Source organism: Ochlerotatus camptorhynchus, unplaced genomic scaffold, assembly GCF_037179485.1.
Source record: "Ochlerotatus camptorhynchus isolate MF236.1 unplaced genomic scaffold, CSIRO-AGI_Acam_v1.1 ptg000525l, whole genome shotgun sequence".
Taxonomy (NCBI): domain Eukaryota; kingdom Metazoa; phylum Arthropoda; class Insecta; order Diptera; family Culicidae; genus Ochlerotatus; species Ochlerotatus camptorhynchus.
Window position 1 is genome coordinate 264,095 of NW_027041009.1, and position 26,135 is coordinate 290,229.

The window sequence follows — 26,135 nt, forward strand, 5'->3', positions numbered from 1 at the left end:
TACATTTTGATTTCCTAGTGCAATTGAAATATTTGAAGTTGTTCTTTTCCTGCTAAATGATATTAAGTTACATTTTTTTACATTCAATTCTAGTAGACTTTTTTTGCACCATATGTAGAATATGTGTATTTCATTCCGGAATATATTGATGTCTTCTTCATTTCTTATTTCTAAAAAGAGCTTCATGTCGTCGGCATAAATAAGCAATTTAAGTTTTTTGAGAATGAAAGAAATGTCGTTTACGTATAGAATAAAAAGAAGAGGTCCCAAATGAAAGCCTTGGGGGACGCCTGAAGTGACTTGAATTGGACTCGATTTCTTTCCGTTGAATTTAATTATTTGTTGGCGGTTAGTTAAATATGATTCAAGCCATTTTAGGAGCCCTGACTCAATTCCAATTTTTTGCAATTTAAAAAGTAGCATTGGTATGTCTATGCGGTCAAATGCCTTGCTAAAGTCTGTATAGAGAGCTTCTACGTGGTTTCCATTATCCATTGCATTCAATGAATAGTCTATAAATTCAAGTAAATTTGTCGAGGTCGAGCGACCCTTGAAAAAGCCGTGTTGCATGTCAGCAAGGGAAGCCCCGAATCTGTGTAAATATGTTTTTTAAATACAATGTTGGAATTTCGGGTTTCGATTTTACTTACTAACTTAATTCCGTTTTAGTGTTAAAAGCCCACAGCATAGGCACAATTGTCACGATGTTCGGTATCGTATGCTACAAAGCAAGATCTCATGTTAGCCGGACGTCATACTCTCGAGGAGTAAATTCGAGGACACTTCTACTCACTTGACCACTCCAGTTTTGCGGTAGTGGCGGGAAATTCAAAATTAACCGGCTAGCAGGACTTGGGTGCAGTTTCTCGTTTTGGTGCCACTTTAACTATGGCGGTACCGATACGTTTTGTGACTCTTGTGCTATTTGCTACTATACCTATTGTTTTTCACTGTGTGAAGAACGCCAGCATACGTGCTACTCAAATTGTCTGTATCTGTGCGCTTGTTGACAGTGTGTGGTGTGTTTATAATGTGATATGTTTCGAGTATTCGTAGATTTTTTAAGTCTAGAATCCAGTATCTGTGTGCGATCGAATGCGAAGGAGTGTTGGTTGGTGACGGAGTGATCCAATAGTGCTGTTCGGTCTCGTAGTGTTGCTATCTCGTAATCTTCAGCTGTCTTCCCTTGTTCCCACATGGTTTGCAGTTTGTTGGAACAGGAGCGATGGCCGGCGATCCGGGCTTTCAGTGTGTTTGTCGTCATTCTTACGTAGCACGATGCGCATCCCGCGCATGGGATCCTGTAGATGACGTTCGATCTGTTGTTTTGGTCCAACTTGTCCTTCACCGTCGGCAGTAGATTGCCGACCGTCTTCTTATTCTTGGCACTGATGATGATATTGGGGTAGTCTTTTTTTAAGCTTTTCCGTATTTGGCCGGTCAGCTGTCCGACTTGTATCATCGATCGATACTGCGTGTTGTCGCTGCTCGTGACGTCATCGGTTTGTGTTTCGATGCGCCGTTCTTTCGATCGATTGACGAGGCGGTTTATTAGTTTCACCGGGTAGTCGTTCAGCTTTAGTTGGGAGAAAATCGTGTTTGTGGCCGTTTTTGAGTCGACGTTGGTGGAGAAACTTTTTTACTCGGTGAATGTAATTTTGTGCCACAGTCACGTTGAGTTGCATGCTGTGGGCGGAAAGGTAATTCAGAAACCTACACGATGCGATCGGTTTCATGTACCATTCGGTTTTTACTGTCTGGTCATCCCGTCGTACCAGAAGCAGGTCTATGAACGGAATTCGTCCTTGTTTCTCTACCTCCACTGTGAACTGGATTTTTGGATGAAGTAATGAAATTGGGTTGTTAGCGGAATGCTAAATAAAACAGCAAAAGGGTTTATCTTCCATTTAATTCCACTTAATTAATTTTGGTATCCATGACAGATACGTATTTCGACTACAATGTGCAGTCTTCATCAGTGTCATTCCCACTAAAGAACTTATCAAAATCTAACCCCCTTAAGTACTCATCCCCTAGGTAAAAAAGTCAAGATCATAGGTATAAAAATGAAACTACAATGTGTTGAATCGGAACCTACCTAACTAATAAAAACCAAAGATTTAAGTAAGCTAAAGGAGAAAAATCTATACAAATCTCTAATAAGGAAAATCCCCAAAGGCTTGGTAGCCATCATAATGAAGTAATGAAATTGGGTTGTTAGCGGAATGCTAAATAAAACAGCAAAAGGGTTTATCTTCCATTTAATTCCACTTAATTAATTTTGGTATCCATGACAGATACGTATTTCGACTACAATGTGCAGTCTTCATCAGTGTCATTCCCACTAAAGAACTTATCAAAATCTAACCCCCTTAAGTACTCATCCCCTAGGTAAAAAAGTCAAGATCATAGGTATAAAAATGAAACTACAATGTGTTGAATCGGAACCTACCTAACTAATAAAAACCAAAGATTTAAGTAAGCTAAAGGAGAAAAATCTATACAAATCTCTAATAAGGAAAATCCCCAAAGGCTTGGTAGCCATCATAATGAAGTAATGAAATTGGGTTGTTAGCGGAATGCTAAATAAAACAGCAAAAGGGTTTATCTTCCATTTAATTCCACTTAATTAATTTTGGTATCCATGACAGATACGTATTTCGACTACAATGTGCAGTCTTCATCAGTGTCATTCCCACTAAAGAACTTATCAAAATCTAACCCCCTTAAGTACTCATCCCCTAGGTAAAAAATTACTAGGATACCAAAATTAATTAAGTGGAATTAAATGGAAGATAAACCCTTTTGCTGTTTTATGGATTTTTGGGTGAAATAATAAAAATAATAGGTTAAATGTTTCCCTTACCTGTTCGATTTTCTCCTCCGGCACGGCCAATATCAGGTCATCGACGTACTTTTTCAACACCGGGGGCTAGAAATCGAGCCTTGCCACTGTAGTGTCCAGCAACGTTTCCATCACTAGGTCCGCAATGGTGGGTGAAAGCGGATTACCCATCGCTGGCGATAGTGTTGCCCTTTGAACCGGAAGTAGCTGCAGTCAATGCAGAACTTCGTTACCGTCGATCTAGTTTTCCGTGCTGAGCACCAATGCTACTGACGCCAGGGAGGCAGCTCCCACACCTGGACCCTACCTATCGACTCATAAACTCATGAACCGGGGACCAACGGCTTTGATGTTATGTTGTTATGTCTCAGAATATCCCGGCTGGAACAGTCGCTCGTTTGCAGAATAAATGGAGTGAAGGGAGTTTGGGACGATTCGATCATTCCCAAGGTTTTTTTTTCCTGGATTTGTTTTCCGTCTATTTTGTTTTCCGTGCTGAGCACCAATGCTACCGACGCCAGGAAGGCAGCTCCCACACCTGGACCCTACCTATCGACCCATCAACTCATGAACCGGGGACCAACGGCTTTACTTCCCTTCCGAATGAAGGCGTGATTAGAGATGTTCATCCCGGTGGTGCCGACTGGGATTGAACCCAGGCCTGTTGGGGTAAGAGGCAATCACGCTTACCACTACACAATTTTTCTGAAGTTATTTTCATGCAAAATAACTGACAAAAATGAGGGTTTTTTTATAATTACTTTATTTGTACAGGCTCAATCGAATAAACTTTACAGAGCCGAGTTATCCTTTGCGTTATACATTATTACTGTCTTAATTTAAAGTTAAAGGAACTGGACCGAGTACTCGCGGTTGTCTCGAGGTTAGTGGAGATTTACAATTTTTTGGATGGGAAAAGGGAAGAAGGAGGTTTGAAATGTGGTTTACGATACAACTATTTAATTAATCCTAAAGCATGAAATTATTTCTATTCATCTTGAAAACAAACATTGAAAAAAAAAACCCACACGTACAAAATACAAACTAAGCACAAGGTTAATCAAACTTACAATCTAAGGTTAATATCCTTAAAGTAAACATATATGAGTTTCATAAACTCCAGATCGCGTCTAGCCAAAATATCCCGAACTGGAACATTAGGTTGTCTACCTCGAGCCCGAAGGGAATCATAAAAATGTGATCTGACTCCACGATACTCCGCACAAGACCAAAGGATGTGATCAGCGTCCTGGTAACCTTGTCCACATTCACAGAGATTGCTGTCTCCCAACCCCACAGGGAACAAGTGAGCGTTTAGACAATAGTGATTGGACATGAGACGAGACATCACGCGTATGAAGTCTCGACTCAAGTCCAACCCTTTGAACCATGCAAACTTCGACACCTTAGGGATAATTGAATGTAGCCATCGTCCCAAGCTCCCTTCACTCCATTGATGTTGCCAGCTAACGAGCGACTGCTGACGATAAATAGAGAAAAATTCACTATAGGCGATCTGTCGATCATAAATGTCGCCTTCCATAGCGCCCACCTTCGCAAGTGAATCCGCCTTCTCATTACCCAAAATTGAGCAATGCGAAGGGACCCACGCGAAGGTGATGATGAAAGAGCGCACGGATAAAGTACTAAGCAGTTCTAGTATTTTCAAGAGAAAATACGAGAAGTGCTTTACCGGCCTAATGGAACGGATAGCCTCGACAGAACTGAGACTATCCGTAAAAATAAAGTAGTGGTCTGGAAGAAGTGAAGCAATAGTTTCCTAAGTGTAGTGAATTGCTGCCAGTTCAGCCACATACACAGAACAAGGAGCTTCAAGTTTTCGAGAGGCGCTATGAAATTCATTAAATACACCAAAACCAGCGGACTCCTCTATTAGAGATCCATCTGTGAAAAACGTTCTTGCAGAATCAACATGGCCAAACTTTGCAGCGTATAATGACGGAGCAATCATAGGACGATGATGCTCTGGAATTCCGCGGATTTCCTGCGTCATAGATAAATCAAAATTCACTGAATTGCCGAAATCGGAGAAGATTACACGATTGGGAATATTTCTTGAAGGGCTGACATCCTGTGTTAAATATAGGTAGTACAAAGTCATAAAACATGTTTGAGGATTTAGCTCCAGAAGCTTCTCAAAATTTTCGATCACCAGTGGGTTCATTACTTCGCAACGGGTGAGGAGCCTAAGAGATAACTCTGAAAAACGGACGGATAGTGGCAACATGCCCGCCAGCACTTCGAGACTCATAGTATGAGTCGAGTGCATGCATCCTAACGCGATACGAAGACAACGATACTGGATCCGTTCCAGCTTGATGATGTGCGTTTTAGCTGCCGACTGGAAGCAAAAACTACCGTACTCTAAAACCGATAAAATCGTTGTCCGGTACAACGTCAGAAGATCTTGTGGATGGGCTCCCCACCACGTTCCGGTAATTGATCGAAGGAAATTGATCCTTAGTTGGCATTTTCGTCTCAGATACTCAATGTGGGATCTCCAGGTGCATTTGGAATCGAACCAGACCCCGAGATATTTAAAAGACATGGAATGAGTGATCGGTTTACCCAAAAGTTGAAGCTTCGGTTGTGCTGGGCTATGCTTCCTAGAAAAAACGACCAACTCAGTTTTCTCCGTGGAGAATTCGATACCTAGCTGAATAGCCCAAGTAGACAAATTGTCCAAGGTATCCTGTAAGGGTCCTTGCAGGTCAACCTCTTTTGGCCCTGTGATAGACACTACGCCGTCATCTGCAAGTTGTCTCAACGTGCAATTGTCACTAAGACAGACATCAATTTCTCTAACGTAGAAATTGTACAAAAGGGGGCTTAAACATGAGCCTTGGGGGAGACCCATGTAGCTAAATCGAAAAGCTGTAGAGTTTCCATGAGAAAAGCTCATATGTTTTTCTGACAGCAAATTGTACAAAAAATTATTCATTAATGGAGACAATCCACAAGCGTGGAGTTTCTCTGAAAGAACTTCAACGGATACTGAATCAAAAGCCCCCTTGATATCCAAGAACACAGAAGCCATTTGCTCTTTCTTAGCAAAAGCCAACTGAATTTCCGAGGAAAGCAACGCGAGACAGTCGTTCGTTCCCTTACCCCTACGGAAACCAAATTGAGTATCTGAAAGAAGGTGGTTCGTCTCAACCCATTTGTCGAGGCGAAAAAGGATCATTTTCTCCATCAATTTCCGAATGCACGACAGCATCGCGATGGGCCGATACGAATTGTGATCCAACGCGGGTTTATCAGGCTTTTTAATGGCTATCACCCTTACTCGTCTCCAATCGTCGGGAACAATATTGAGCTCCAAGAACTGATTGTACAAGTTCAACATGCGCCTCTTAGCGACGGCTGGGAGGTTTTTCAGCAAGTTGAACTTGATTCTATCAGATCCCGGGGCAGAATTGCCACACGAAAGGATAGCGAGTGAAAGTTCGACCATTGAAAAAGGCTGACTGATTTCGTGTACCGAATTCGCGGTTTCGCGAGGAATCAACTGCGACGGCACGGAATCCGGACACACTTTTCGCGCGAATTTAAGAATCCATTGATCCGAGCATTCCTCGCTTTCGTTGTTAGTAGACCGGTTACGCATTCTTCGCACCGTACTCCAAAGCGTATTCATAGACGTTTCGCGCGACAATCCGTCTACAAACTGCCGCCAGTAACCCCGTTTTTTGGCCTTGATGAGGCTCTTGAGTTCGCGTTCAAGAGATGTGTATGCGTTGAAATGCTCGCGTGTTCCGCGTTTCCGAAAAAGTTTAAACGCGTCGGACTTTTTACGGTAAACCTCCGTGCATTGTTGATCCCACCAGAGCGATGGTGTTTTCTTACGAATAGACGATCGCGGCACCGGTCGTGTTTGAGCTTGAAGTGCGCTGTCGACGATGAGATTAGAGAGGAAATTATATTCCTCCAACGGCGGAAGCTCTTCCACTGACGATGCTGTATCGTCTATCGCGGATTGGAACTTAGTCCAATCGATGTTACGGGTTAGATCATACGCGACGTTAACGGATTCTGACGAGTTGAACCCACTGGCAATCGAAATTTTGATCGGCAGATGATCACTACCGTGCGGATCCTGGATTACATGCCAAGTGCAATCCAACGATAGTGAATTGGAGCAAAAGGTGAGGTCTAATCTGCTACCATTCGAGGATGGACCAGCCAAACGTGTTACTTCTCCATTGTTAAGGATTGTCATGTTGAAGTTGTCGCAGAGATCATAAATCAAAGTAGAACGGTTATCATCGTACAGCTCCCCCCAGCCTGTACCGTGGGAGTTAAAATCTCCCATGATCAACTATGGAGCGGGAAGTACCGCACATATGTCGAAAAGTTGTTTGCGATTAACAGAGACTCTAGGAGCAATATATACAGAAGCAATACAAAGGCTCTTACCTTTAATGGTAGCCTGACATGCGACAACTTCAATACCGGGGAATTCGGGAAGATTCACTCTATAGAAGGAATGGCACTTTTTGATCCCCAAAAGTACCCCTCCTCCACGTGAATCCTCACGATCCAATCGAATAATGTTAAAATCAAAAAAAGGGAGATCAATTTCTGAAGAGAGCCATGTTTCACAGAGGGCAAATGCATCGCAATTATTGTTATGGACTAAATACTTGAACGAATCTAATTTCGGAATAAGACTTCGACAATTCCACTGTAGAACAGTGATCAAATCCCCGACCTCGTTTGGAAAATTATCCATCGAAGGAGATGATAGCTGCAAGAAGGGGCCATTTTGAAGTCAATTGCTTCAAGAAGGATTTCACAGTCGGAAGCAATGTGAGGACAATGCTTTTCAGAGGATCAGAAATGTTGAGGTATTTGAGAATACCGTCCACAATGTCATCAAATGAGAACAGCCCAGATGAAGAAGGGGTTTCTGTTCTTAAAATTGGGGCATCAGGGGTTTTGGATGTCCCCGGAAGAGGTGGAAAATCCTGGGTATAATCAGTTCTGCGGAATCCAGGAGGAGTAGAAGTCTCCTTTTTTCCACCACTCCTTGATTTGGGCAAGCTGATTTGGGGTTCTTGATCTGCAACTTTCCGCGAACGGATGCGTTTTCGTTTCCGGGCAGAACCTTCCGGAAAACTGAAAGAAACTCCCTCCTCAGCCAAGTCAGAGCCAGACTCGTCATCTGACAAAAGAGCGAAGGGATTTGTTTCGTTGGTCGATGGCTTGGCTGTCTTAAGCATTTCTGCAAAAGACCGCCTGGAACGTTCCTTAAGGGAGCGTTTCATTTTGTCCCCGAGCTGTTTGTACGCCGGGCACGACGAGAGAGCATGAGGAGGAGTTCCATTGCAGTACACGCATTTTGGTGCAGTAGCTGCGCAGGCGCCATCCTCATGCTTCTCCCCGCATGTGGAGCAGCGTGCCTTGTTGCCGCAGTGGGAGGCCGTATGTCCCAACCGCTTACAATTCTGGCAGTTCATGACCCGAGGTACAAACAACCGCACAGGAAGACGAAGTTTTCCCAGCTCGATGTATTGAGGAAGGGCAGATCCAGAAAAGGTCACCCGAAACGAGTCTGTGGGGGTAAAACTCTTTTTACCCTCGCTGAGCGATACTGACTTCATTCTATGAACGGCCAGTATCTTTACCGGAGGAAGCAAGGGGTTCTTGAATCGGCCAACCGCTTGCTTCTCCAGTATCTCGGGGTTCAGGCTCGCCTCAGTGACCACGCCTTCGATCTGCACATCAGAAGCTGGAATGTACACCCTATATTCCAGTGTGAAAAAATGGGAAACAGCAATTTCATTGGCCTGTTTCAGGTTAGCGACGGTCACACGAAGTTTGTTGTGCCTAACCTTCGTTATTTCGGTCACGGCAGAGAATCGCTTTGTCAGATCATCAGATATCTGAACAACATTCAAGGGTTTGTTTTTGGGCTGAAAATAGACAACCCATGGGCCAGTCGAGTCATTCGGGTAGGCCCGCAATCTGGTGCTTTTCTCATCCTGCCCATTGACAGACTGAGACGACGAACCAGGGATGACATCATCATTATTCTGAGATGAATGGTCATCCATGTCGTCTTCTGACAAAACATCCATTTTGTTCAACTAGTGGGAGCGCAAAACGCTCTCCCACTGAACGCACAGACACAATACACAGAAAACACTACAAACACAGAAATACAAAATGAAAATTTAACTAATGGAGGAGGAAAAGAAACAAAAAAAAACAAAAACTTATCTGATAATTCTATACTTCTACCACCGAGCGTTATATGTGTAGGCGTTTATACAGATGGCTGGAAGAGACGCGCTGCGTGGATGACCTTCGTTGTGGTGCACTTGATCGAGGCTCGGTACTCAGCGCACACAGGCGCACGATGATTGATGAACGATGTAGATGTAGAAACGGGTGCTCACACTCGATGATGATGATACGTGCGCGGGTATGCGTAAGCGCGTATGCGTGACCACGCAACGATGATGCCCAAATTGGTTCGCGAATTACCAATAGCAAGGATTAATCGTTCCGAAAATGACACTTTCTACTACAAAAAAAAAACTCACTTTTCGATCAATTTACCGGGAACTATGCCAGGAGTCACTTAGTGAGAAAAAACTGATAATTTATATCAAGCGAATACCGAGAAAACTTCCAAAACAACGGAGCGCGAAACAAGTCGACCGTACTTCTTGCTAGGACGCAGTGAAAAAATGAGGGTTAAAGTTGTTGAAATTTCAGTAACATTTTACTGAATTCATTGATATATCTGCGTATGTATAGATTTCGAGTAAGAAAATGTTTAAAATATAAGAGGGAACAGCTAATCTTTCACACGTGGAGGAATTCCTGGTCACTATTCCAAAAGAAGTAGTGCACTTAAAACCCATTTAATTTATCGTATTATACCTTATACGTCGAAGACCTAGGATATGTTTTTATTTAAATTTCTCTGGTTTTGATTTCCTTAGTCTTATTGAACACTTTACAGAAATAATCTGCATTGAACATGATTAGATTGTTTTTTTTTGTATAAGGTCACTGTTGGAGCAGGTTCGTGATTTCCGTTAAAAATTTAACCGGCGGGGAAATCCAATGTGCACTATCACTATGCTGAGCGGGGGTGTGAGCATCGGCTAACACTCCAGTTGATTCTTGTACAGAACTTTTGGGTTTTCGCCTAACCACCACTAGGAGTCACTTCTTCTTTTTAAAGGAAACCCTTTGCAACCTTGGATTTGGATTTATTCACTATTAACTTGGGATACACTTTAGGTCTAGTTTATTGGATAGCTAGATTTGGAATAATTTATTACTAATAATTCAGTTAACTCTAAACCTAATTTGCTACTACTACTAACGTAATTAATTTTTATCCCACTTATTTCCAGTACTATTACATGTGTAAAGCTCTCATTTGTAGTACCAGAATTGTGGGTTCGGTGCGAATCTATAAAATAAATTTGGAAACTGGTTGAGAACAAACAGTCACTTCAACACACTATGTCATTCACGAGTTCAAATCTCAGCCCCAGATATACGCCGGGCTCGTCCTCTATTAGTTTTATGCAACATCTATAAAACTTCACGAAGCCGTGGTTTTCAACCCAAGCAACATTTCAAGTTTTATTGAGGTTTTATAGCATTCTACAAGTCTAAATCAATGTCTTCAGAACCCTAATAAAACCAGAATTGTTACTTGGGAAATGACTTTGCAACCATGTGGGTTGGATTGTCTTTATAGAGGAAATCATAGTTTTTGTTTCTAGTGGTAGAATGCAATTTGTATTTTTTTTTAAATATTTTTCCTCTTTTTAAGTTGTTATCAGTTTATTTTTTTTTTTACAAAAAAAGGAACTTTTAAAATGGTAGCCTACATTTTTTTTCCCAAAATATCAAGTATGCAAATTTGATCAACTAAGCAAAGTCTTTATACCCACAATGTTTCATTGGAATGTAAGAAAGTGCTGCCCTGGTACTGCCTATTCCATAGACGTCCAAATAAGACAAACAAGTCAAACACGGTTCCGTTAGTGAAAAAGATTACTTTGCGCAACCAAGCCCACCATGTTGGCCTTACATAATTAATTTATTTTCCGTAGCAAAACGTGCAAATGCACGCGATGAGCTTCTACTAAGTAAGATGTGGCATAGTACATCCCCGTATGCCGGAATGATGATGGCTGGAGATACCACATATCTTGGCGCCTACGGGTAGAATCCCTGTCCATGTAGAGTGACTCTTGGAAAATGTAGCGTAGGTGCTATCATCGTGACATGACATCCGGGATGTTGAGTGTTAAGATCGAGTCTCGACCATCATCCTACTTGTTGTGTGTCGTGTAGGAAAACTAAAGATAAGCTGCTTTTATAAGACGGTGGGAACTTATTTTCTCACTTTTCCATTTCATTAGAAATGCTGCAGCGCGTTCCTGTACTTGTTTTCTTTCCTGAAGCTTCTTTCCCTTATTTTTCTCCATCGTCTATCCTTGCGATGACGAGCTTGAGCAAACGGATCTGTAGTGTGAAGCTTGAAATAAAAGTTTTGCTTATACACGTCATGGGTTGTGGATTAGCCGGGCTCGTGTCTCTCTTGAACAGACAGCATTTTTTCTTCCTTTCTCTCAGCAACAAACTCGTATAAAGTTTCTTGTTAATGCTACTCAGCCACAGAAGCGAATGGGTAGAGCTCTCGACATGTGGTACTCATTTTTCCAAATAGAGGTAGGTACATCGAGTTTTGTAGCTCTTTTTATGGAGTGAAAATATAGCGTTATTCGTTTGTTACTGTTATAATATAAAGGAAATGCTGCATGATTCGCACCTTGTAATAATGAGTTTTGGGCAAAAGGTCGTTTGATGAAACTACAGATTTCAAAAGAGTTGTGCACGGGATAATAAGGAACCGCCCGTAAGCCTTACCGGTATAAGCTTGGATATGGAATATTTCTTCATGTTTTTTTTTCAGTTTGATTTTTAAATTTGTAATTGTACAAAAACTCCGAATTTCAGTTTCTTACTTGAATCCGATCCTTGGAACTTATGCTTGAACTAGCGCTTTGGATGATTCGTAAAATCATTTTCGAAATTGTCACATGCCTGATTAATGGATTCACCCATATTGAAGCTTTGGAATTGCTTACGTATACGTATACTTAGGCATAAAGAGTCACGTCAGCACTTGCCCAAGTTGTCAGCGGCAAATAGCTCTTGTGTATCCAATTCTACCAAATTGTATTGACAGAGACAAATATTTAAACAGTAAAAGCTAGACGTCTGCCTCCCAATTGGCCATCATGTATGGTAGCGTCCCATGATTCAATTTGTCGATTTATCTTCCAGGCTCTTCTACAAATAGGAAATAGATATGGAAATGGCAAACTTACCGATAGTGGTGATCAGCGTCAGTGAATAGAGAAATGCTGAAGCATACGTCCATTTGTAGGGTTTTGCATTACTCTGAACATTCGTCACTTGCTGAGATTTGGATGCTCGTACCGCTCTCAAGATGGTGTCCTGTCAAAACGAGGAGAAAATTTGTACTGAATGATGCTTTGTAAGGATAGCACATATGTGGAAGATAAATTTATTGAGAAATGCTCTTCCCTCTTATGGCCGTTCCAAAAATGGCTGTTAACACTGATAATAAAAATAAAACTAGAGTATCGATTCCAGAACTCCCCAACCATAAGCACAGTCTGCTCGCCCTCGGGTGAAGTTGTTTATCGCTATCCCATATCTTGATTGTACTGGGGAACTAGATTTAGTGAAATCATATCGTTTGTCATGGAGATCGACGTGGGAGCAAAACTATTTAAATACAGCCCGCGGAAAACACAGTGAATGGGTGATGCTCTAGCTAACCGTAGATAAGTGGGAAAGTGGTTAGCATACACATCGAAGGCTAAGCGACCCGGCGCAAAAAAGGTTCATCGGAACAAAAAAGTTAATGGATTACATGTTTTATGGATAATAGCTAACAACATAAATTCAAGCTCTATCACGCTCAGGCTGGCTACTGTTGTGGCTGCTGTCCCACCAAGGCAGTGGGTTTTGCATGGATGATTTTATTTTTCGTTGCGGTTCTCCGTTCAGCACAATCGTAATGAAAGCAAAGGCGAATTTTGCCGAAAAGTTTTATGGGACAGTGAAGCATTGCCGTTACGTAAGAAAGATTCACGATCTTGGTCTCGTTACTGTGGGATGAACATTTGCAGTCGAGAACACATTTTTTTTTGGAAAATAAACCAGTTTGGGGTTCCTTTTGCAATAAATTATTAACTGATTTAAAGTTTTCGTACGTTCCTTAACGTAGGAAGGTAAACGCTCCTATAGCTGTGGGTGCTCCTACAGTTGCGGTATTGGAATTAACGATGATTTTCAAGATAATGAGGTAACATGTATTTTTGATCAATAACTTATACTCTTCGAACACGATTTAACACATTTGTTACAATTCCATAATAATCAAAAGATTTCCGTAAAATTTCGAAAAGAGAAATAGTTGTGGTTGTATACCTATAGGTTGGGGTTCAATAAATAGTGTGTCTGTGACCATGGTGCAGTTAACATTTATGCTAACATCTTTCAAGTACAATGTTTAGTATTGAAAGGTGTAGGCTTATTGCGAAGACAACATATCAAGAAGACTGGCAACTCTTCCATTTTATCATACGCTCGGTATGAGATAGTCAGAATCGCGTAATCTGCCGCTCAAAGGTAAATGCTCCAAACGAATTGGATTGCAAAGTTTCCATCCTCAGAATAGAGGTTTGCGTATTTGCTCATTTTTCTATGCGTTGCTTCTACCATTTCTCGAGCGCATCGCTACTGTGTCTGTCGCTTCGATTCAGGTAAAGTTGCCAGTCTTCTTGATATATTGTCTTCGCTTATTGTCACGGTCTGACAAGGTGGTGGCGTGACATTAAACATTATCAATCAAATGATTGGTTCAACAGTAAAATGAGCATTTTTTCCAGAAGAAAACCATCAAGTTGGATTGCTGACATGCAAGAAGGTATGCTAATCTCACTGTCTATAAATAAACCAAGTTAGTTCCTCCACTATTGGGACACTTACCCTAGTGTTATAAGTTGTATAAGGCCTTGTTAGAGTAACGCTCTGCTTTTCAGTCAAAGGATGTTTGAACAGTTAATCAAAATGCTGGAAATAGCTTCCATAAAAATGTCATTGTGAATTCACATTCCAATGATTGTGACAAACGTACCATCGTTGGCGATGTTTTGCCTTTTCGTATACCGAGGTATACCGAAAGGCTATCATATCACAAACATAATTTTTTTCTCTATATATGGCCTGGAGGGTCTAGTGTCATATGAAACGACTCAGCTTGACCAGCAAAATGTATGAAACGGTTTGAAGCTTGTATGAAGAAAATCGCTTTAATTTACAGGGTAACGAAGCATTTTCACACGTTTGGCTCTAGGTGCCACTGTTGTTATGAATTTTGTCAAAGAAGAGGTTTTACATTTACTCAAAGTTATAATAATGCGCTTGTACATATTTTTGCCACATCTTGTACATAAATTTGAATAATATTTGAACAGGTAGAAACAGGTCAAAATACCCTTCATCGCTTTCACCGGAGGACCTAATGCTAGTGCTAAGTGCTAGTGCTAGTGCAGAAGCTAAGAAAAAAATGTTTGATGGAACTTTTTAAAGTGTATGTTGTTTTAATTATCAGGTAAACATAATTGTCATACTACGACTTATAGCACAATGATATCGCGTATTAACATTTTCAGTTTTCTACGATGGACGGCTCTCGTATTATGCGACCGCCAGGATCACCTAACCTTTTCCCGTTACGTGGGTAGATCACCTTTTCGCGGTACGTTAAGATCTACCACCGATTCCTAGTCCTGACTACTTCAAACTAGGGGAACAGGATTTTTCAGTAATCAAAGAAACACATCTTGGTCTTTGTTATTTTTTATGCCTTGTTAATAGTGATAAAATGTAATTTTATTTTTTATATATAGACCATGATAGTGATAAATCCTCGGGTTGCCTGGACCGAGGATGATGAAACATGAAAAAAACTAGTTAGTTAGTCTTGATCTAAGTGATTCCTAATCTTCTATTCGTTGTTGCCTAGTTTGAAGTGGTAAAGGCTAGGGTTCTGATATATGCAGAGGAAAGGGACAGAGCTGATACTGCTTCAAATCAAGCAGTTTCTGTGCTGGTTGCGGAGTTGAAAAATTTGCACAAAGGATCATCGTCTCTCAAGACGTGAACTGGGCAGTTTGGTCCACTGGAACTAAATGAATTGAAACTTCAAGGCCCTCTTCATCACTTGATCCATCTTCTCAAATCGTTCGTGAAACGACATTAATATCACCCAAATCGTGAATAATGGGTTTAAGGAGGTATTGGGTACGTTGACGATGGAGTAAGACCAAGTTTTTGTTCGTGCACTGTCTATTATGCACACCGAGTTAACTCCTGGAAGCTGAAAAACTAAGCCACTGCATGCAAATTTTTTTCAATTATCAAAGAAACGCGCTCTCGTGAACGTTCCGTTTCATCATAGAAAAGGTAACAAAAATGATAAGTTAACATTTTCATCTGAAGCTTCCATAGATTTTCATCGACCCCATTTATGATTTGCAGAACACCAATCCTGTATCGGTTTCGGGATTCAGTTCCAGACGTTTAAAATTCATTCAGCAATAATAAAAGTGTATCAATCTTTGTGCTGCCTTGGGAGGATGAATGCAAGTGGCGAAGTGCCCAAATTTCAACTAACTAGTGTGAATTTGTGCCCGATCCATAATTCCATAAATCGAATACATGCAAAACATATGTCACGTTGAATGACGATGTTCGCTTATAACTGAGCAGGTTGATTTTCCGCAGAGTGCGGTCATGCTGGCGAAGCTGTTTCTGCAAGTGGAAGGATGGTATAATGCGGGTTACCTTATCTGAAGATTGCTGAATTTGTGGTGGTCCTTAGTGTGACGAATAAAGAAATATAATTAGAGTGATTTTGGATTTCTTATTTGCTCTTTTGATGATGGTTGTTTGTACCAGCGGCATTCTGTTGTTTTTGACGTAGGATTACGTCTTTCGGCAACATATTGGGGGTGCAATTTCAAAAAACCAAAATCGACCGCATTACGAAAACAGGTCAGGTTTTGACCACATATAACTCTGTCAATAGCAGATGGATTTTAATTCTAAACAAGCCAAACGATTAGAAATTTATCTACCAATCTGCTAAAATGAACACTTTATTAATTTTCAATAGGTTACTATTAAAAATTACACAAATGTCCAACTGTTGCAATGGTGATCAAAATTATCACCGATTGCCTGCAAACAACGCATTCCCTAACACAGATTTAAAAATCGAATTCGATCCTGTCTCACCGAACGGTCTTCAAAATTAGTAGCAGTAGCAGCAGCAGCAGCAGTAGCAGCAGCAGCAGTAGCAGTGTTTTCGGCGTTTGGCGTTGAAAATTGTTCTCCAGTAACAACGAAAGGCAACCAGCTGCAGAGCTCACATGGCGAACCATAGAGAAGGAGGAAGAAGTCCCACCGCTAGGCTAGGATCGGAATCAGTAGCTCGTCGTGCTCAGCTCAGCATTACTCAACCATCACGACAAAACGGTCCTTTTCAGGACCATAATAAATTTGTTACAGGATATTATTTGGACATTTGTCAAGGTCATCAGTTCTCGCAAGCAGCTAGCTATCAAGCCTCAACCTGGTCTATAAAAGGTGTGGAATTGTAAGCCCGAATGTATTGGTGAGATTAATCATATAGTCCGGCCATTTTCCACAGACCGTGGTGTTCCGCTTATAGGAAGTGATAAAAAATCCACATATAGAATTTGAGAGAAGTGGGAATAATTCGTTTTAGGTGCATATTCAGGTAAAAAAAGTGAACGAAAACCTAAATAATTAGTCAGGGACATTCATTTTTTCCCGGAAATTATTGTTCAATAATAATGATTTTTTCCCATACAGTTTTACCTGCTTTACTACTATTACTACAAATCCCCAGAAAGCCAAAAAATTCAAATTGGTAAGAGAAAATTATGCTCTCACGAGCTCAATCTCTCAACATGTTTTTTTTTTATGACACCCAATTTGTGATTTCCCTTTCATAGATTACAAAATAGAGTACCTGACACTACAAAACATGTCTGGTACTTCTATATATGCATTTAGATTAACATTCGAAGTCCCTCCTTTTTTACATATTCTGCACAAACGATACTTTCTGCCCCGCCACATTCATATAATTCGGAAGGAAATCCTGTAAGGGGTGAGCTATTTTGAGTGCAGAATGTGTAAAGCAGGATTATAGAATTTTTTGTAGGGAAAATGGCTCTAATGTTGGCCTTTCGATCTAAGATTGGGCTCATCGCTAAAAATCTGGTATTAATGGATATTTTTGGTTGCTATTGAAAATTTAGTCGAATACTGAATTTATGTATGAGCCCAAGTTAGGGGCATTTAAGCCGACATTACATCCATTTCCCCTATGTTACCAACATTTATGAATTATCTGCCACTAAATGTTGATATAATTAACTGATTATTGAATTAGCACTCTGTATACCATGAAAAAGTAGCCTGTTTGTGAGTTTTGCCTGTTTTCAAGTAAGCTGTTATTATTATAATTAAGTAAGGAGTTATTATTATTATTATTGTTTATCAATTTTCAATAGGTCACTATTGAAAATTACACAAATGTCCAACTGTTGCAATGGTTATCAAAATTATCACCGATTGCCTGCAAAAAGTGGTTTCTCTAACATAGTCGCCAAATATTGATACCGAGCACGTAATCCTACGTTAAATCTACGGTCGAGTCTTGGATACAGCCTCTTACTTTTTTTGTCCCTAGATTTGTTTTCCGTCGATCTTGTTTTTCAATGCTGCCACCAAACCACAAATGGTCCAGAATGCAGATTTAGGTGGAATTATATGTTTTGAGCCTGAAATTGAAACTTTAGACTAAAAGTCTCTTCTACAAAGTTGTTCCTTACAGTTAGGCCCTCATTTTTATGACAATGAATTCTAGGGTGGTTCTTATTATCATTAAAATCAAAAATCTAACTTTTTTGTTTGAACAAATTAAGGTATACATTCTTCGACAATGTTATAGTAGAGCTGATTTCAAGCAACTTTATATAAAAAACTTTTTTTTATATCTTAAATTGACCGATTTAGAGCTATTTTCTTGAATTGAGTCAGGGTGTCTCTAAAAAACAGTTGTTTTGCTCTAGTTTTCTTATTTCGAATTTCTCAGCAAAGGTGTATTGAAATAACTTTTAGATCTTTAGAAGGCGCAAATTTTTTCTACACAAAATTTGTCAATATCTTCCGCCGATCACGAGTTATTGACGTTTTTCTACTAAAAATATGCTCTTTTCAAATGTTAGTAGTTCTGGTTGGGGCAAATAAAACAAAAGTTTTTTACGGCATTTGAAAGGGCGTATGTTATTCTCAATGTGAAAAAATTAGAGGTATGTTATTGTTTAAACTCGTATAAAATCAATTTGAATTTATTCATATTTTTTACTATAATTGGGTATATCTTTTTATTTAGAAGAGATACAGACCACAATACTTACAATGAAACGTGCATCTTAAAGAGTTTTAAACGTCTCTAGGAGATGGTATTCATGAGAAATTTGAAACAAAAAAGTTAATGCTAAAAAACTATTTTTTTCCAGGAACCACCCTAGAATTCATTGTCATAAAAATGAGGGCCTAAATATAAGGAACAACTTTGTAGAAGAGACTTTTAGTCTATAGTTTCAATTTCAGGCTCAAAACATATCATTCTACATAAATATGCCTTCTTGATTACTGTGCAATGTTATCAACGCCAGGGAGGCAGCTCCCACACCTGGACCCTACCACCTATCGACCATCAGCTCATGGACCAGGGACCAACGGCTTTACTTCCCTTCCGAAGGAAGGCGTGATCATAGATTTTATGCCTCAAAAAATCCCGGCGGCGTTGACTGGGATTAAGCACAGGCCCTTTGGGGTGAGAGGCAGTCACGGCGCTGCTAGTATTCTGCTGTTGTCCTCTTATATCTTACTCAGTACATGTATCTAAATACAATCATCATGTAAATAAGTTCTTGTCGTCCTGGCGTTGTGATATTATGATTGTTTGATATTTTGATTGTTGCGTTCGAAATTGAATCATATTGAATATGAAAATCTACACTCTAAGAGAATACTGATTTTTTTTATAACTGCATCGAACGAAATTGTGCAAAAAAGATTCCTTGATATTTTTATGTAAGGTACACCGGAGCAAGTTGAAACCACTCCGGTGGCAGAAACGTTATCTACCAACATTTTTCTTGAAGCCAAAGTTGTTGGTTCTTTGGCTCGATTATCTGTCAATCTAATACAACTGATGCAAACATTGAGAAACTATGCTCCCTCCACATAGATGTTTCATTTGTTGCCTGGCAAAATAATCGGGTAAATGTTCAACAAGCGCGTACATGTAGGAATTAAATATGAGCAGTTCCACACAGATTCGCAAATCGTTTCGGATCGACCTTTTACGATTATGAAACTTTGCACAGTTGTTTGTTATTGCCCAACATGCCATGAGCTTTTTTGTTGTAAATTTAATGTGTTTTAATATTAACACTATTTTAAAGATATTCGATAGCTATTGGTAGTAGTTTGGAAAATACTTATTTTTTCAATAATTCATAACTTTTTTGTTTATGATTTGACCAGAAAAAACACAGTGGCGATAGGTATTTCTTTACATAAGCTACAAAATAAATAAAAAAAAATATTCAAAAAGATATGCAATTTGAATAAACATCTCAAAAAGGCGAAAATTTCTTAAAATATGCAATAAGTGAATTTTAACCTACGAGTATCTCGTTAATAACAACTTTGGGCAATTTAAGTATTTGAGCTTTTTTGTTGTAAATTTGATGTGTTTTATTATTAACACTATTTCAAAGATATTCGATAACTGTAGGTGGTATTTTGGAAAATACTTATTTTTCAATAATTCATAACTTTTTTGTTAATGATTTGCCCAGCAAATGCACAGTATCAGTAGGTATTACTTTATCTAAACTACAAAATAAATATAAAAAATAATTTAAAAAAATATGCAATTTGAGTAGTTTTATTTTTTTGATAATTTTGATTATATTTTGTAAACAAAATTATAATTTTTCACAGTGTATATTTTTTTCTTGAAAGGCATAATACTTGTCCGCAACTTCTTCGAAGACACCATCTCAATCAAACAAATCGTTCGCAAGATATATGTTTTTCTATTGATGCGTATCATTCTTGCATAAGCCTTTTTCAAGTGTTAGTCGTGTATAAAACTAGGGAACCAAATATTTAAAATGGCATGTTGGCGATAACAAACAACTGTGCAAAGTTTCAACATAATCGTAGAAGGTCGATCAAAAAATTAAAAAAAAAAATCGTCATGTGAAATAGTATGCTGATTTTCATTATATTTTGCTGTTATTCATTATATTAATTTTTAAATTAGGCAAGCTAATTATGAACAATTTAAGTTTCATTAATTTTTTTAACGCACATATAAACAAAACTGTAGTCTTGACACCGCCAATGGTGGTGGCTTCAGCAACCCTCCTTATTGGCAGAGGATTGTTGAAACGCGCGGGGAAGTTGAAACGGTAAGTGTATCTCTTAGCGGAAGTGAATATTTTTGACAGGCATTGTGTAGTACCACAAACTACTAGATTAGGAATAATCTCAGTGATTATTCACTTCCACTAAAAGATACACCCACCGTTTCAACTTCCCCGGTGTACAAATGGAACAATATTTCATATTGGGATTTCAGCGGCAGCCAATTATAATCCTTTTTGAAGTGCTGGCCTTCTCTGAGGGTTTCCAGAACAATTTCGGTTGTGGTCAAATGTGGGTACAGAGATTTAATGTTGACATCAATGGGTGGTCGGATCATAAAACTATGTCTTTGACTCACTGATGGTTTATAAAAATACTTATTAGTTCTCCTTTTTCATATATGATTAATCTATTGAAACATTTTTTTCACTAAAATTATTGTATTCGTCAAACATTATCAAGGCTTTAATAAAAAATTGATAATATTTTGGCGTTAGGGAAAAGTAAACTATACTGTAAACCAAAACTTTCGTTAGTTATCAGTGTCTTCAAACAATAATGATTTGGTGGTAATTTTTGTTTTATTAAACATTGAGGTTATGATTACATACTTATATTTTGGTTAGGTATGGTATTTTTTGAAGGTAAATACATCAGCACCCTTCGAAAAATCAGCTAGTTACATGCATGTACAATAATACAAAACCAATTCGTAAATTTTCGTAAAACATACAATATTTTTTATATAAATTAATCCATCAATGTTGGACTTGTAAATCTACGTGAAGTGTTAGGACATTTGTTCATATTTACTTGTTAATAAATCCTGAATATTCAATAGCCCACACAACGAAGATACATCAGTTCGAAAAAGTAGTGTAAATTTCTGTTCAGAATGATGCACATAAATGGAGCGTGACCTATCATATAAGTTTACATTATATATCATGTAAAGTTCTGAGACAATTCATGCATTGTAGCAAATATTGTATACAAAAGCCCATTTTTGAAAACAATATTGTTTACAAGTTGCTCGGTTGCGTGAAATGAAATACAAGTTTACGTGAATGAATATTTACATCACTATTAAAATTAATTTTTTTTTATCTGAGTACGTCATCCTTTCAGCTGTTTCTATCATTATGACAAGTACTGAAGTATAAGATTTTCTACCCAACGCCCACTATGCTTAATGCCTATCGTTCGTACACAGTTCGAAAAAGTAGTATAAATTTCTGTTCAATATGATGCACATTAGAGTGTTTCAGCGTTATATGGAAAAAAGTCAAAGTCTGGAATTTCAAACGCTACCCTCTGGAATGGTAGTTTGGGGGGTCAGAATCACCCTGCCGAAATTTGAAGTCATTTGGATCACGGGAACCCCTCGCTCAAACGGCTTGAAGTTTGTATGGGGAAAATCGACAAAATGTATGAGGGAGCGAGCCACTTTCACATTCGCGGTCGATTTTCTTCGTGTACAAAATGTAGCACCTTTGGAGTATTGGGAACATCTTGGCTCAAGACCGAGTTACCCCCGAAAAGTTATTAGCGTTTCAAACGAACACCACCTGCTTTACTTCTGGGGAGGGCCTAACGCGCTTGTGCAGTTTTATTTTTACGAACAGGTATACGAATAGCAATGTTTGCATAGGTATAACTTTTTTGTTTAACCTTGAAATTGGTTGAAATTTTCACAGTGAGTAGAATTATGGTTATTGGTATAAAATAGGTTAGGCACGTAAGTGTTAAACATGCATCTATTTAACGATTTCCCATTCGCCAGAACGGACAACTTTTTAAAACACTTAATTGATAGATTTCTGAAATATTAACTGGTGGTTTATGAATGATGAATGAATCAATAAATAGTTCAACGATATAGTTTTGGAATTAACTGACAGAGTCGCTGTTTTGAAATGTTGAATTCAATTTGAAGAAAGCTAAGATGAATATTTACTCATGAATGAACTTTGACAGGAGGCAGTTAACTAACGACTGTAAGAAGCAACATCAATACCATCGCTTTATTACATTTTACAAGGCCTACTTTGATCAAATTTACGCAGCAATAAATTTTACGGATTTTCCGTATTTTCTGGACCACCTGGTGATAACTCGAAGCCAATGACCAGCGAATATATAAAATATCACCATTTTACTACATTCCATTTAGTTGCAGGGAACAAGCAAGGCCTGCTTTGATAAAATTTACACATAAATCAATTTTACGGATGTTCCGGATCTTCTCACGGACCATCTGGTGACTACTCAGAGCCATTGAACAGCTAATGTATCTAAAATCGCCATTTTACTACACTCCACATAGTTGCAGAGTAAAATCAAGGCCTACTTTAATCAAATTTACGCAGCAATACATTTTACGGATGTTCCGGATCTTTCGGCGAGCCACTTGGAGCCAGTGACCAGCTAATATATAAAAAATCATAATTTTACTACATTATATACAGTTGCAATGAAAAATCAAGGCATACTTTGATGAAATTTACTTAGCAACCAATTTTACGGATGTTCTGTATCTACCAGTTGACCATCTGGTGACCATTTGGAGCCAATGATCAGCTAATATTTCAGAAATCACCATTTTACTGTATTCCATATAATTGCGGAGGAAAATCAAGGCCTACTGTGGTCAAATTTACACAGCAATCAATTTTACGAATGTTCCGAATCTACCAGCGGACCATCTGGTGATAACTCGGAGCCATTGAACAGCTAACACATAAAAAATCACCATTTTACAACATTTCTCATTGTTGCAGAGAAAAATCAAGGCCTACTTTGATCGAATTTATGTAGCACTAAATTTTACGGAAGTTTCGGATCTCCGGCGGATCATCTGGTGACCACTCGAAGCCATTGAAACGCTTATAAAGGGTGTCCACGATGAAATTGCCACACTATGAAATTGCTCTAACTTTTTAACCGTTGGGTAGAATTTAATGAAAATTTGGGTGGATTTAGTTCATAGTGCATTATTTACATCCTGCAATTTTTAAAGTCCTGTGATCAAAACTCGCGGAAATGGAGTCGAAAGAACAGCTCGTGCGTCATAAAATCTTGCGCATTCATCACGAGAACAAGGATCTCTCGCATCGTTCCATCGCTAAAACGTTGGGAATCGCGAATTCCACGGTGTCGCGAGTGATTAAGCGGTTCGAGGAACGGTTGACCACCGATCGGAAGCCCAGAAGTGAAGGAAAAAGTATTCCGTGCAACACCAAAAATCACAACCGCGTAGTTGGGGCCTTCAACCGAAATCCGAACGCCTCCGTTAGGGATGTGGCTAAGAAGCTGCACCTAAGCCGAAGTTTTGTCCAGAAGGCCAAAACTAAGGCTGGGCTTCGAACGTTCAAGGTACAAAAGGCCCCTAATCGCGACGAGAAGCAGAACAAGTCCGCCAAAACCCGTGCCAGGAAGTTGTACCTCAACATGCTGACGAAAGTTGAATGCTGCATCATGGACGACGAAACATATGTGAAGGCCGACTTCAAACAGATCCCCGGCAACCTGTTTTTCACGGCCAAGGATAAGTTCAGCGTTCCGGAGCATGTCCGCACTCAGAAGATGTCCAAATTTGCGAAGAAATTCCTGGTTTGGCAAGCCATCTGCACGTGCGGGAAGCGGAGTGCACCTTTCGTGACCCAGGACACGATGAACGGACAGGTGTACATAAAAGAGTGCCTCCAGAAGCGGCTGCTTCCTCTCCTGAAGGCCCACAACGTCCCAACAATCTTCTGGCCGGATTTGGCCTCATGCCACTACTCCAAGGACGTGCTGAAGTGGTATGCGGACAATAAGGTCAATTTCGTGCCGAAAATGTTCAACCCTCCCAACACACCGGAGCTCCGCCCCATCGAGAAGTACTGGGCGATTATGAAGCAGCACCTTCTTAAACGACCTAAGGTAGTGAAGACAGTCGAGGAACTGAAGAAAGTATGGGTTTACATGCAAAAAACGGTTGATTCACAGGTTGTGCAGAATCTTATGGCCGGGGTTAAGGCCAAGGTGCGGGCATTTGCGTATGGACTGTAAATAAAATACGAGTAAAATGGTAAAATGAAGTTTAATAGTAATTTCTCAATCCCTGAAAATTTGATGGCAATCGGATGAAAACTCGAATTTTGCGAATCAATTTTGTGTGTGGCAATTTCATCGTGGACACCCTTTACATCTAAAATCATTAATTTACTACATGTCATATAGTTACAGAGAATAATCAAGGCCTACTCTGATAAAAAATACATAATAATCCAGATTAAGGTTGATCCGGGTCATCGGAAGGCCTTCCGGTAGACGCTCAGTATTTAGAACCAAGTTATGGTTTGATTTTGCTAAAATAGCAAAAATTATAGCATAGATGCCTGTTGCTGTGGATTTCCAGCACCACCTTGTTCTAGACGACTGGTGCCTTTTCTCCCCCCGATGGCCTCTCGGAAACCCAGAATAAAACCGGAACCACTTGGCCAATCTGTTCCAATTTTTAGTAGACCATAATTTTGAACATTTTTCTACTCACTGTGAAAATTTCAACCAATTTCATGGTTAAACAAAAAAGTTATACCTATGCAAACATTGCTATTCGTATACCTGTTCGTAAAAATAAAACTGCACAAGCGCGTTAGGCCCTCCCCAGAAGTAAAGCAGGTGGTGTTCGTTTGAAACGCTAATAACTTTTCGGGGGTAGCTCAGATTCACATCCGGTCTTCAGCCAAGATGTTCCCAATACTCCAAAGGTGCTACATTTTGTACACGAAGAAAATCGACCGCGAATGTGAAAGTGGCTCGCTCCCTCATACATTTTGTCGATTTTCCCCATACAAACTTCAAGCCGTTTGAGCGAGGGGTTCCCGTGCTACATTTTGTACACGAAGAAAATCGACCGCGAATGTGAAAGTGGCTCGCTCCCTCATACATTTTGTCGATTTTCCCCATACAAACTTCAAGCCGTTTGAGCGAGGGGTTCCCGTGAACCAAATGACTTCAAATTTTGGCAGGGTGATTCTGACCCCCAAAACTACCATTCCAGAGGGTAGCGTTTGAAGTCCCAGATTTTTTTTTTTTTTTTTTTAACCAGTATGTTTATTTGGAAGGCTCAATCGCGTTAGCTTTACGGAGCCGATAGTTCATTGTTCTTTGTTTGTAACAAAATTCACTTAATTCTATGTCTAGTAGGAGTTGGGCCGAATACTCGCGGCTTACTCGAGGTTAGAGAGGTACATTGTCGAAGGATAGGATCAGGGGAGGAGCTTGGGGGTAAGGTTTCGTTGTCTCATCAGAGCGTTGTCGCCAGTATGAATGGTTGTGCGGTTCTAGTTTCGTCTGGAGTTCGACCGGCTATGGTGGGTGACCAGTGGGTGACGATGAGACTCAACGGGGGGACAAGACAAACAAAAACTAATAAAGAGAGACAAAAGACAAAGGAATTAAATTCTTATACTAGACATTTGAAGAAATACATAAACCGACTGCATATAGCAGATATCGCGAGTTCCCAACACGTCTCTGATAGGAACATAGGGTTGTCTTCCTTGGGCCTCAAGGGTATTCAAAAGTCGCTCTCTGGCGGCGTAATTATCCGTACATTGCCAAACTGCATGATCGATGTCATCGTAACCGTTTCCACACCGAC

The 26,135-nt window shown here is 39.6% G+C and overlaps 1 protein-coding gene across 1 annotated transcript in view; it reads right to left on the reverse strand.

The window, feature by feature from the left end:
• LOC135712960 (TWiK family of potassium channels protein 18-like) overlaps window positions 1-26,135 on the reverse strand; it is a 171,686-nt gene that overhangs the window by 60,196 nt on the left and 85,355 nt on the right. The window contains exon 5 of the mRNA XM_065236067.1: window positions 12,235-12,364. Within this exon, the coding sequence (XP_065092139.1) occupies window positions 12,235-12,364 (130 nt within the window). The remainder of the gene's footprint in view (window positions 1-12,234; window positions 12,365-26,135) is intronic.